General features: G+C 40.7%; 2 protein-coding genes across 5 annotated transcripts in view; both read left to right on the top strand.

Annotated features, from left to right (window-relative positions):
- Window positions 1–11613, top strand: part of PTPRR (protein tyrosine phosphatase receptor type R) — a 152622-nt gene extending 141009 nt beyond the window's left edge. For both annotated transcript variants that reach the window (XM_065862807.2, XM_071799205.1), the window contains 2 exons: window positions 3791–3904; window positions 10396–11613. In XM_065862807.2, coding sequence (XP_065718879.1) covers window positions 3791–3904; window positions 10396–10489 — 208 coding nt within the window. In that variant the 3' untranslated portion in view covers window positions 10490–11613. The remainder of the gene's footprint in view (window positions 1–3790; window positions 3905–10395) is intronic.
- Window positions 11614–12260: 647 nt separating this feature from the next.
- The window catches only part of PTPRB (protein tyrosine phosphatase receptor type B), a 63064-nt gene continuing 62062 nt past the window's right edge, over window positions 12261–13262 (top strand). For all 3 annotated transcript variants that reach the window (XM_071799185.1, XM_065838269.2, XM_065838249.2), the window contains exon 1: window positions 12261–12415. In XM_071799185.1, the coding sequence (XP_071655286.1) occupies window positions 12361–12415 (55 nt within the window). In that variant the 5' untranslated portion in view covers window positions 12261–12360. The remainder of the gene's footprint in view (window positions 12416–13262) is intronic.

Below are 13262 nucleotides of genomic sequence, written 5' to 3'. Positions count from 1 at the left end.
TCCTCTTTGTGCTAATTGACGTTTTCTGTTCATATCTGAGGATCTGGGTTTTGGAGAGAATTCTCTTGTTGCTAGCAAACCACTACTGAACCGTTGTCCATTTTTACTAATGAACTCTCTTTTTGAAAGACCAGTTGGAAAAATTATTTTGCTTCTGTTCCTTATTCATGATTTGCTTTCTTTTTAGTCTTGTTTTACAATTACATACTTAAGTCAGATGCAATCCCCCGTAACTGGTTGGCTAAAATGTTGTAGAGACAGTCAGTTTTGCACAGCACATATCAGGTACAAATTTGGAGACCAAAACACATCAGTACTAAAATTTGTGAACATTTTCACGAAGGCAGTTGGTTTGATACTCAAGAGCAAAGTGTTATTCAGTACTCAAGAGCAGAGCGTTACACAAATTGTAATGAACCAGAGAATGTCCTTCTAATCATTCTAATTAAATCCCATTTTATTGCTTTATGTTGATTCATTGCCCCATGTTGCAATTTAAGTAGTACGAAGCAGTACTGGATTTGTTACATTGGTGGAAACACGTAGGTGAAGTAAAACAGAAAAAAAATTTAAAAGTCAGTGTAATCCTTATTTGCTTTGTCTCATAACTGTGATGATACATATCTTACAGTTCTTTTTTTTTCCTAGAATTACATCAAAACCAGAATTTCTCATCTTGAACTCCTTCTTTTAACTCCAAATTTAGGAGATTTAGAGAAATGGAAGCCAGATTTGAACCACCCATCATTTTTCAAAACCAGAATGTGAGGAATAAGGAACTTTCCAAAATTTTATGCAGCTATTTTTATCAGGAATTGCAGTTTCCCTAAACAATCCACAAATCTCTGGGTGGCTATTGAGAGTCCCATTTTTCCAGTAAGGATCTTCAGTAATGAGAGTCTTCTGAAGAATGGGGTGTCTTTCTGAGATGACTGGTAGGACAGCAAGCTCTGTAATTATGATTAATGAGACAGATATCATCTTAATTGTGATTAAATTAATAGTACTTCAGTGACAATTCAGCTATTGGTCTACAGAACGGGTAAACTCATTCACACTCTATTTTCTAGTCAGATAGTTTCTTCCCTTTTAATCTGAGTTGCAGATGAGGTTATCCAAGGCTTATAGAGCCTGTGCACACTTTTAAACTTGGACCTCAGATACAACTGCACAATTCTCAGTTATTTCCAGAGGAGCATTGCAGTGCACACTTAAACAATGATCTTTAATCTGAAGCAGAAATGCTTTAATAATTTATTTATATGGCACAAGGGGAAAAAAGTAATTCATTTTTTTGTACGTCTTCTTGCAGTGTATCAGCACAGAGTGCTGTCTTAGACACTTCAGTGATGAACCCACTCCAGACTCCAGATATAAAAAGGACTTCACTTCTTTTAGCAAAGCAGTTCTTATTTTGCAAAAGAATAGGAAAAAAAAAAAAAAAACAAACCAACTTTTACTTTGCTCCTTAAAATGAGCAGGTCTGATTACACAAGGACACAGTTTTCCAAAGGAAGAAAGTTTTAAGTTCTTACCAGTCTTTCTAGTGGCATTCACTGGGAAGGTATATGTTTCCTACCTCATGTCACTCGTCAAAGCATGTGGTAAATATGGAAAATATCTCCTTAATCTGTCTTTTGGATGTGTAGTTAGTACATCAAAATAAGTTTGTTTTTAATGGCAACTAAGCAGTTTGGGATCAAATACAAATTTTAACTGAAAGTTTTCAAATATAAAGGGAATTGGTTTTTATTTAAATTGAATCAATAAGGAAGAATTAGAACACATAATTATATTCTACAAATGTAAAACTAATTTAGCTGCATTTAATCAGTGAAACCAAGTTGACTGAGAATCTGGACCACAATGCCATTTTTTGCTTCCCAGAAGAACCAGCAATTTGACATATTGGAGGACTTGTAGAAGTTTCTTAAATGAGAATAAGGGATAAAATTTTCATGCTCAGAAACTTGACACTGTTATAGTTATTGCTGGAAATTTGTGCTTTCTTTCCTCGTCAGCAAGTGCATGAACATATTCTATAAAAAGCAAACTGCTGGCATCTCCTAATCCCAAAATCATAACAGTCCAATATTCCACACTCCAAATCAACAGACCACAGTTGTTATGAACAAGCTGCTACACATTAAACTCCTAAAAAAAGGTATAAAATAGAAATATATGTAATCAAAATATAGATATATATATACACCATGTTACGGTGCTTGAAAATACTTCAAAGTAAGTAGCTCTCCATATTTTCTGGATATACCAAGAAAGAAAGGTCAGGCAAGTGAAGAACAATGTCATTTCTATCCTGCATTGCCTGAAATAAAGCTATGTAAGAAGATAGGAGTAGCACGCCTGAGCTGAGGAAGAAAATACATTAGAAAACCCTAGCTTTGTTTAATACATATTAAGGACTTGTCCAAGAACACTTAATCCACTCCAAATAAGAGGAAAAAAGAACTCTTCATTATAGCAAACTTCACTTATATCTGAATTGTTTAAACTTATTAGCCCTGCTTTCAAGAGTTTCAAAATATTTGAGGAAGAGAATGGGGTTATGCATTATAGTGCATTCTCCAAATCCCTCTTCATAAACTATGTCCTTATCCTTTTGGATACATTTATCCCATATATATTGATGTCCAAGGAGACATGCAGTCAACTTGGGATCTTCATCACGCTCGATCCTTTCTTAGGCTGCCAGTTTTACATCTCATTATCCCCTCATGGTTGGCTTAGACTTACTCCTATATTTAATATTGCTGAGTCCTCTTGGAATTTTCATTTCCAGATGGGAGGGCTCTTGAGTCTCTAAAGTACCTCTATCTTTCATTCTGTGTTGAGTAGATTGTGATTTTTTTCAGCTGTAACAAATGGATACACTCCTGCTAACATTTGGCAATCAGATATATCAGGCTTCCATCTGAGATACTCAACATATTCTTCCTGGCATTAATATAAATAACTCTTGCAGTGCTCTTATGAGGTACATAGTAATCATACCTGTCACACAGATGAAGAAAACAATGCACCAAATGGTTAAGTATTTACTACAAGGCCAGGGATGGAAATCTGTACCCCTGACTCCATGTTTTAACTATTTTCCTCACATTTTCCTGCCATGGAGCATGACAGGAATTCCTGCACCGAGTTCCACGTTACTTAAGCAAGAAACAGAGTGTTGGAGGCCCAGGGAGTAAAAAGAGTGCCCAAATGGCTGTTTCCAAGCAGGCATCTAGAAAACCTGGAGAGTTACAACACGAAATCCTTCTACCTCCTGGAGAGTCATGGGAGAGGGAGTTAACTTCATCAGCATGGTTCTAGGTGCTTTTTACTTTCATGGTTAGAGGTGTAGTCAGCAGAAGCCCTGTACACTTTCAGGGTTCAAGCATAAAGCCTTACTGACTTTTGCCTTTAAGCGGGCTTTTCCCCCAGCTCTGTGTGTATCTTCATAATTGGTTTGGACTGTGACAGAGACTAGTTGGACTTTTTGCTGCTAATAGAGATTGTTTTTCTTACCATACGCTTGTGTGCAAACTGGAAACATATTAGCCTCAGAAATTACCCACAACAACTGGACTGCTGGGACAGTGTAGGCTTTAATTCCTCCTTAAGAAACTGAGCTGAGGAGGTACCCTTGCTGGTCACGCACACAGGAACTGTGGGTTTGAGCAATTCCATGTTTCATACTTTTAGCGTTTTCCTATCTATTTAGTGTTTTCCACTTAACTCCTTTGATCTGTGAACTTCATTCTCTGATTAAATTTTGCTTTCTTTTCAGTGCTGGTATAGGAAGAACTGGATGTTTTATTGCCACGGCCATTGGTTGTCAGCAGTTGAAGGAAGAGGGAGTTGTAGATGCATTGAGCATTGTCTGCCAGCTACGAATGGATCGGTGAGTTCCAGAAGAACTATATATCAGTTAACAACTCTGAAAATCAGTCAGTGATTCTGAAATGATTCTGAAATCGTTACTGAAATGATTCAGTAATGATCAGTAATGATTCTGAAAACATTTTAACAGTTGAATGTTGTGTTATGTGAAGCGGCTGCCATAACTTTTGCTGACTCTTAAGACAGCATTAGCTGAATATTCAAAGTAACATTAGTATTTAGGTCCTGAGGAAAGAATATTGTTTTCTGGGTGAAACTGGGTGAGTCTCCACTAAGTGAAATTCTCCTGAGATAGCAACCCTACGTTTGTTGGGCACTTGGCACTCCTCTTTTCCTCTCCTGGAGCTTTCCTCTGTCTGCGGCATCCCACTAAGACACAAGAGACACAGGGAAATCTGGAGTCAAGGGAATGTCTTTGAGCCTGGATCGACAGGGACATCCAGGCTCATTCAGTGTGTAGCTTCTTTATGCAATGGAGCAAGCCAAATCTGGTGCTCTTGCTATTCCTTCCTCTGTGCTGGGCATCTTTGAATTGGGTTGGCAAATTTACCCAGCTTAAGAAAATACCAAGGCATTTGTTGCAGAATTTTCTTGAGTCAGACCCATTTTCTGATTGAATTCACAGCTTGGGAGCATGCTATATGCCAGCATTGTTGCACAGTGCTTTGTTTTGTGAAACCACAAATGAAGATAGATTTGTGTTGGAAAGGAGGATGTGGGTATTGTACACAATGGAAGCTGCTGGTTTGGTTGTATTTTTCTTTCTTATTCTGCTTGGGGAAATAGGATTTTGTTTAAAGTAATTAAACAGGGTTGTACCGAGAATAGAGAAGTCTTGTTTCTCTCCTATTCTAGGTACCAAACCATATAATTCCCTTGCAAGTATATCAGCTGCTTCTGACACACATTTCTTCTTTAAATTGAAACAACTGATAAGGGTGCAAATGCTGAGAAAAGGGCTCAGGTCAAAGGCAAAATACAGGATTTTTGTGTTCTGAAGAGCTCTGAAAGGTACTGGAACCACAAATTGCAGAAGGACCAGAATCCATATAGATGACCATGTTTATGGATCACCTCCTCTGCTTTCCCCTCCCAGGCACCTTTATCATACTAGAGATTGTAATACGATCCTTCCCTACAGGGCAACATGAGCCACTTGAAGTGCAAAATTCTCCAAGGGGACTTCCTGACCTAAAAATCTCAGCAGCAAAAAAGATGGGAGAGCTGAGGGAAAAAAATGCGTGCTCTGTTTTAAATTATCAACTCCAAATTTCCAACACTCCGTTCTGATTATCTGTTCATCTTATTGAAAAACGTTTGTAGTGCTCTCCCTCATTTTAGTATTTCTGTTATAAGCTAACCCTTATTGCTTTTACACTCCACTGTAGAGATGTGGAAGCAAACTCTGGTCTCAGCTACATCATTTTTTATGTCATTATTTCAGCCATTGAAAAAATAATCCAAATTTTCAGCATTATAACTGACAACACAATTTCATTGAGTGTATCTGACTAATTAACTTTCTTAGATGTATTAGTATCCTAGATAAATTTGGAAAGAGAATGAAAATCCGACCTAAATATAAACATCCATAAGAGCAGTGACACAAAGCTTGTTATAAAAATTGTTGAGTCTCCTGCTTTGTTCATTTCTGTATTTTTTTGAGGTTCAGATTATATAAATAGACTCCAGAGATCTTCCTTGATGCACCTCAGTTCCTCACACTCTCAGGCATTGCCTGAGACAAAAAGTATATCTGTGTTTTAATGTTTAAATACATTTTTCTGGGAAAAACTCAGTAACCAAAACCACTTTTTCTTTCCTTTTTCCAATTGGCCATATTACAGAATGGATCTCACTAACCTGGCAGTCAGTTTATAGCAAAGATTGCTAAGGCAGAGCTTAGCAGCCCTTAAGACTACAGTGACCAGTGCCATCCCAAACAGATCACAGGTTCATAAAATGGATGAGTATCACTGTTACATAGACAAAGCTCCATGAGACCATCTTCCCCTGATGATCCAATCCTGACGTGGTGGTTATTGGCAGGCCACACGTGAGACAGGGTCATTACATGTGGCATGAAGCTGGCAAAATGAACTTAACATCCCTCTAGATAAAGCTGCAAGAGCTGGCTCTGGCCATAGCTGTGTTACAGTTCAGTGACCAACATGGCCAACACCAGCAATGGGGCACAACCAGGAGCAGAGCAGGAACAGAGATGAAGCTGTCTTCCTCATGATGCTGGCCAGCAGCTGAGCTCAAATTTATTGTTTGTACATCAGATTGCCCTCAAAAAACAGGAAAAAAGAAAAAAAATAGAGTTCAGCAGGAAAGGATGGTTTTATCTGACCACCTGGGAGACAGAAACCTGCCTAAGAGGTACACTGAATATTTCATCCCTGATACCTCCTCTCCACTAGAGTGCCAGCCAGTCTTGCTCACACTCAGAGCTGCACCAGCCAAACACAGACCTGCTGATGGAACAAACACACTTGATGGTTTCCACTTGTGTGTAAACTTTTGTCACACGGGCCCATGGCCACTATTCTATCAAAGTGAGCTGAGCAACAGGAGAAAAGAGAAGACCTGTGCTTGAGGAAGTCACAGTGATGCTGTCGTGATTTACCAAAACATTCCCATTGCCCAGCCCACTCTGTGAGAACCAAACAAGCATCCAGACAAATTGCAGATAGTGGCAAAAAGTTATGCTGTGCAGTAGTTTAATTAACTGCCTATGTGGCCACTCTGGAAACAGAGTTTAAAATTGAGCTCCAACAGGGAATGAGACAGGAAAGCGCTGTTCGCTGGTAATGTAGGTCCAGATGCAACTTTCTTCTTAACTGTTTCGTGTAAATTAAGGGGTGAACAAATCTGGCAGTAATTTTCTGTGCTGAGCTAATGTGAGGAAATGGACTGTCCACTCAAAATCTTGACCCAGGATGGAGATACAGCCACGGTCTTTGTGGATTCATAGAAAGACAGACCCACAGCTCTGCTCAGCTTACTTTTTTTCCCAGCTCATTTTTTATGTTTTACAACAGAAACAGGAAATGTTTGATGTGAGGCATCTTCAAGACTTACTGTGATACTGAGAAACTTTACACATTCTTAACCTTAAAGGCACATTCTTGGAATGACATCCAATAACTTTGCTCTTGGCTCCTCAGACAGGATGAAAAGAGTTTCCAGTGTGCGTCAATTCATTGTTTAAGTGTTTTGACTAATCACTTTAGGTTAAAAAAAAAAATCTCAAACGCTGTAACACATTCATTCTGGAGCAGACTGTATCCAGCTGCACTAGCAGCAAGCCAGAGGGCAGGGTAAAGGACCCTTTCCCCCCCCATGGCTGCCCAGGCAGAGCTGGTCACAGTCTCTGAGCCCTCAGGATACCAGGGGCTGTTTCTTCTGAGCACAACCTCAGATTCTCCCAGAGAAGCAGAGAGCCCAGCAGCTTGTAGAGGAGCTGGCACCGTGGGCTAGTAGAGGACGAAGACTGCATACCAGGAGATGCTGTAGCTGTGGCTACATCCCTTCTGGGTACTGGGGACATGGGAGAGGAAACCTCCTGCCTTGAGCAGATTTCCTCCTGAAATGCTCTTCCTTGCAGGCTTTTGCGCAAACTGATGTCTTAGTGTCACAGATAATTAATTAATTGCTATTAAATGTGAGCCTTGCACAAGAACAAAGAGGAGAAAGACTTGGTGATTATCAGTAGATGAAAAGCAGGACATGAGCCGGCAATGTGCACTTGCACCCCAGACAGCCAGTCGTAACCTGGGTTGCATCACAAGAAGCATGGTCGAGGGAGGTGATTCTGCCCCTCTGCTCCGCTCTGGTGAGACCCCACCTGGAGTCCTGTGTCCAGCTCTGGAACCCTCAGCACAGGAAAGACATCGACCTGTTGGAGAGGGGCCAGAGGAGGCCACAGAAATGATCAGAGGGCTGGAACAGCTCTGCTGTGAGGACAGGCTGAGAGAGTTGGGGTTGTTCAGCCTGGGGAAGAGAAGGCTCTGGGGAGATCTTATTGTGGCCTTTCAGTGCTTAGAAGGGGCCTATAAGAAAGACAGAGAAAGCATTTTCACCAGGGCCTTTACTGATAGGAAAAGGGGTAATGGTTTTAAACTAAAAGAGGGCAGATTTAGATTAGCTATAAGGAATAAATTCTTCACTATGAGGTGAGGCACTGGAGCAAGATGAGGCCCATAGAAGTTGTGGATGCCCCATCCCTGGAAGTGTTCAAGGCCAGGCTGGATAGGGCTTTGAGCAACCTGATCTAGTGAAAGATTTATAAACACCCATGGCAAGGGAGTTGGACTAGGTAATCTTTAAAGGTCCCTTCCAACCCAAAGCATTTGCTGATGCTATGGTTCTATGAATCCCCCGTATAACAGCACTGAAAAAGCCAAGTTGTCTGAACCTCTGTATAAGACTTAGGTGTCCCTAAGCTGACAGGGATATGCACTTGTTTGCCCATGCAGGTTTCAGAAGCACCATAACATCTCAGTTATGCTTGCTAGCACAGGGCAAATGCAGTAGTGCTGGGCTAAGCCCCAGCCAGGCTTATGCTTTCCTTCTTGGGCTTATACACTCAGCCTTGGGGATTTTGTATGTTACTTCAGCACGGAAGAGGTAGGAGCAATGATCACCCCTACAAACAGCCTAGTGCAGTGTTTTAACTTGCCCTTCCTGCCAAGTCCTTCTCCCTGGATACATTCCCTTCCTCCACTCCTTCCACAGAGCGGATCCAACCTGGGAAACACACTCCCTTGGAGCACCCCTTGGGGGAACACTGATGGGGGAGGCAGGGAGGGAAGCTGGCTGGGAAGGGGTTGTGTGGGCAGGGCAGGATGCAGCACTGAGGAGGAAGGAAGGAGCCCAGGCAATACAGAGGACCAGAGCAAAGCCCTCCCACCACTTTCAGACTCTCCCTGGATCTCCAGACAGGAGACAGGCACAGAGGAGAGCAGCTGAAGGCAGCAGGCATCCAAGAGTTATGAATTTGTGGATGTCTTTGTTGGCAAAGCTAAGAGGCTGCTGCATTTTGTACCGGATGGGACCGCTTAAGGGCCTGTGATTTAATTCCTAGGAATCACAGATCATAATAGACATGCAGCTCACTAAAAGGTGTTTTATTGTTGCCTGAGCTTAGTGGAGGAGCAGAGACAGCTAGTCGCTTGCATAATTGTAATTATGTTTTTCCTGCCATAGCCATTCAACCATCCAGTAGCACTGAGGAAAATAAAAGGGCCTTATGATTGCAGATAAAGTCTTCTAATACTAAAGGACAATACTTGTTGAGGCAATTTTGTCATTTTTCATATAGCTTTGTATATCAGTAGACACTTTTGTTGCCAGGGTGTCTGAAGCGATCCCATGGGGTTTTGTCAGACCTGTAAGATATTTGACTTCAACGTTGCTCTGGATCCAAATCCCTCATGAATTTGGTTGTTTCAGTAAAGATCTAGCTGAATCCAAATACAATACACCTCTTGATGTCTCCCATCCCACTAAAGCCATTTACTCCTTCATCCTCCCAAAGATAACTCACTGCTTCAGGGTAGGCTGAGGATGAACTTGGAGCTTGGTTCTAGAAGCAGAGTAGGTAGCTTTGAATACTCTGGCAGGTGAAAAAATAAAAGTAGAATTAAGTAAACTTGAGTCTTTATGCCATGAGAACTAAGACCTGGAAGACTGCCAGAAAGAGGTTCAGTTTAACTTCAGAGATGAATGGTACCGACCTTGCTAAATATCACACCTATCTCCTGTAGGACATCAACCCCTTCCTACCACACTGCAATTGGCACTGCAGATGTGGGACTTGATCCTCATACTTAGACCTGAAAAAAGGACTGTTATTGGGTGAATGTATTAAATGTAGGCATCTAATCCAAGCTGGCTGTAACTAATCCTTTTTATGGTCAAGTTAAATTCTTTTCTATTGTTGGTGCTGAAATGAGTCACTGCTGTAAAATTTCTTAGGTGGCTGCTGTTCAGACAGGATGCGTTGCGGGCGTTAGAAAGAGGACAGGAAGAGCTGTTCTCTGCACAGGCGATCTGAGGGTCACCAAAGGTTACATTTTTAGTAAAGAACAAAAATGAAAGGCCAGATTCTGAATAGTCCCTTGCTCCATCAATGCTAGTGCTGTGTCCATGTATCTGGCCTTCCTTGCCCAAGTGATCGTGCAAAATTCTCTGTGAACGTGTTGAGTTTGAAATGTAGGTTTTAACAGTGTAGATATCAGGTGTTTTCCTTTCTAGTCCTTACCTGGATGGAATCAGGAATGGTGGTTCATACTGGGCATGTGCTGCATGGTGTAAGTTATGAAGAAAGTACTTCTGCTCAGACAAGTCTTCCACCTACTCAAGGAAACTCTAAGTCAAAAATTGAGAAAAGGGCTTGTATTATCTGGTAATCGTGGGTCTGACAGGGGCCGGACGCTGTTGCATTCTTAAGAAATAAGATTTCATTCCAATATGTTTCCTTTTCAGGGGTGGAATGGTCCAGACCAGCGAACAGTATGAATTTGTGCACCATGCACTGAGTCTGTATGAAAGCAGACTTTCTGTAGAAGCTGTCCAGTGAAACCAAGGAGGGTAAAACCACATGTCAGTCTCTTGAGGTAACCTGTTTCATTACCTACCAGCAACTTCTTCAAGGAGTTTACTGCAGTGGGAAGAGTGGCTTTGAGGCCAACTTCTGAAAGGAGTGTGAACAGTTTGGCAAAAGTACAGAGACTGCTGGACCCTTACTGTATATGAATGTATTGTGAGCTTCCCAAAAAATGATTTATAAAGAAGGCATCGTACTGAAACTACACGTGGATTTCACGTATATATCTAAAGGTGGGTTTAATTCTGTAACACTGGTATCTGCCATATGGAATGTACGTATGTGCTACTGCTGCAGTTGGATGGACATTGGAACTTCCACAGAAGAAATGTTTATCAAGTGTATAAATGCTTTAACGTTTGCAAACTGTCTTGTGAATGGACTGTCAACTGTACTGTAAAGTGCTATTACTGATTATGTGGTGAGCTTGTTTCTTGGCCACATAACATTCTTGCTGCTAAAACTGCAAGTGTTCAATTATGGATTAAAAAGAAGGAGATAATAAAAAAATTGAAAGTCCTGGTTTTGAAAATATTCGAAAGCAGTTAATATTTTATATGGAAATATATGTTCTTCATACTATTAACTATTAAATGTGTATTTACTGTAGGTCTTACAGAGCAGTTGCAGAGCACAATGTCTGTTATTCAGTATTTATGTATTTACCATGTACTGTTGATTGTCTTAGAACATGCTCCTGCTACAGACCTAAACCCAGTGTATCTGTAAATGTGTAAGTCATTTTACTTTTAAAAGAAACTTTGTAGTATATATTAAATATTAAGAATTTTAAATATTGGTCTGTCTTTTATTAATACTGGATTTTTTGCTTATGTTGTTTATCTGCTCTGTCTCTTTCAGTAAGAGAGAGATGTCTTTAGTGATATGGACTGTTCCACGACAGGTTATACAAGAAAGAAAATGCTGCTATGACTGTTTCTTTTACCATTCCATAGGAGTTGGTTTTTAAGAGAAATGCAAAGTTGGCATTACGACTTACAGCACTGGGAGGTCTGTTTACAGGGTATAACGAGTTTTTAATGCAGTGATGTTGACTTTGCTTCATACTGATAATAAATGACACTTGATATAAAATATTTACTGAAGTCTCTATTCTTGCCTAGAGTAATTAATGCACCACACACTCTTGTACCCCCATAAACAAGGACAGCCCAGTACAATTTGGTTAGCTTCCACCATGGCTTCAGACCCCTGAAGAGCCAATCCAGAAGACACAGGCAACCTCCTGCTGACATGAAGCAAGGTGGATCACCTGACGGGAAGGTAAAATCATCATCACTTGATCCATCAGGGAGAGTTTGTGTAAGACCCAGTCCAGACTTCAGAGCTTTGCCTCCTCTTCTTCCACTTCTTCTCCCCCTCTCCGTTGGCTGTTAGAACTTGTGGAGTCAGATGTATCAGTATCGAGATTTTGCTTGATTACATATAGTTACAAAAAAATGTGAGTTTGTCCCCTGGCTAATACAGTATATACCTATTCAGCACCATCCAGATCACCTGCAGACTTGTAATATTTCACAGGCAATGAATTACGTAAAAGTATAATCCCTTTTCTTTATTGAACATCATCTCTTTTAGTTCCCTGGGTGTTTGAAAACCTCTCTCTTTTTTGCTTGTGTTTTTCCAAAATAAAGCAACTAGTAAACTCTGAAGAATCATATGAAAAGACAAAGTGGTATAAAACTCCCCAAAACAATTGAATAGAAGGAAGTGCTCGTCACTGACTTGTTCCCCCTGTGAAGGCACATTTCCTTCCTAGCCTTCGCTTCACTTATCTGAGGTGGGTTTTTTTAAGAGAAGCATGGCGAGTTGCTAGAGGGAAAATGGATTCTTTATTTCACGTCCTGGTTTCTACCTGTCTTGCCTTGACATTCTCAGGTAAGTGTCTCTCCCCACTTCCCCTCCGCCGTGTTACTCTTTCTGCTGCCGAGCGGAGCCCTCCGAGGCAGCTGGGGACTAACAAAACGGAGTCACTTCTGTGCTTGGCTTCATACAAGAGGAATGGGGGGCAGGGCCAATGTAGCTCGTTCTGTTTAGATTTCTTTCCAAAGGAAAATAAACTGTCTCCTTCTACGCTTGAGATACCTCTTCTCTCTTTTGGAGAAGATCTGGTAGATAATGCAGGAACTGAGCTTTGGGACAAGCTCTTCAAAGGGGAGATTCCTATTTTGTAATTCATACTTTGTGAGACTTCCAGAGCCAAGAGCTTTCTGTGATGCTTATTTCAGAAAATACCCAGGTCTGTAAAAACAGGGGGATGACAAATCTCAACCCAAAGGAAATAAATATACATGTTGGGTTTAGCACTTTGTAACTAATGAGGCTGGAAACGTTTGAGTAACTGAGATTCTAAAAGGGGAAAAATCTAAACAAGATGTGGCAGGGAGCCTGCATTTGAAATATCAAGTTCTGTGTTTTGTAATAAGTGTGGATTTTGCTTTGGTAACTTTGGTGTTTTTTGATGAATGCATTGTAGTTCTCGTCATCTGAGTGTTTGGTTTTGATCTTGAAATGTGTTGTCACAAAGAGTTTATCTAACACAAATTAGGATGGTCACAAAACTAACAGCTAGAGATGCTGGAGTAAATCCAGTAAAATGTACTTCCTATCAGTAGAGAGCCTCCATTCCTGTAACAGCACAGGCATTTAGAGGCACACAGATTTGGGAATGTCCTCTTCTATGGCTTCTTCAGAAACACTATGAGTTTTACTAAACAATTTCCAG

Source organism: Patagioenas fasciata, chromosome 1, assembly GCF_037038585.1.
Source record: "Patagioenas fasciata isolate bPatFas1 chromosome 1, bPatFas1.hap1, whole genome shotgun sequence".
NCBI lineage: Eukaryota > Metazoa > Chordata > Aves > Columbiformes > Columbidae > Patagioenas > Patagioenas fasciata.
Note: the sequence above shows the minus strand (reverse complement) of the source record. Positions and strands in the feature narration are given on the sequence as shown.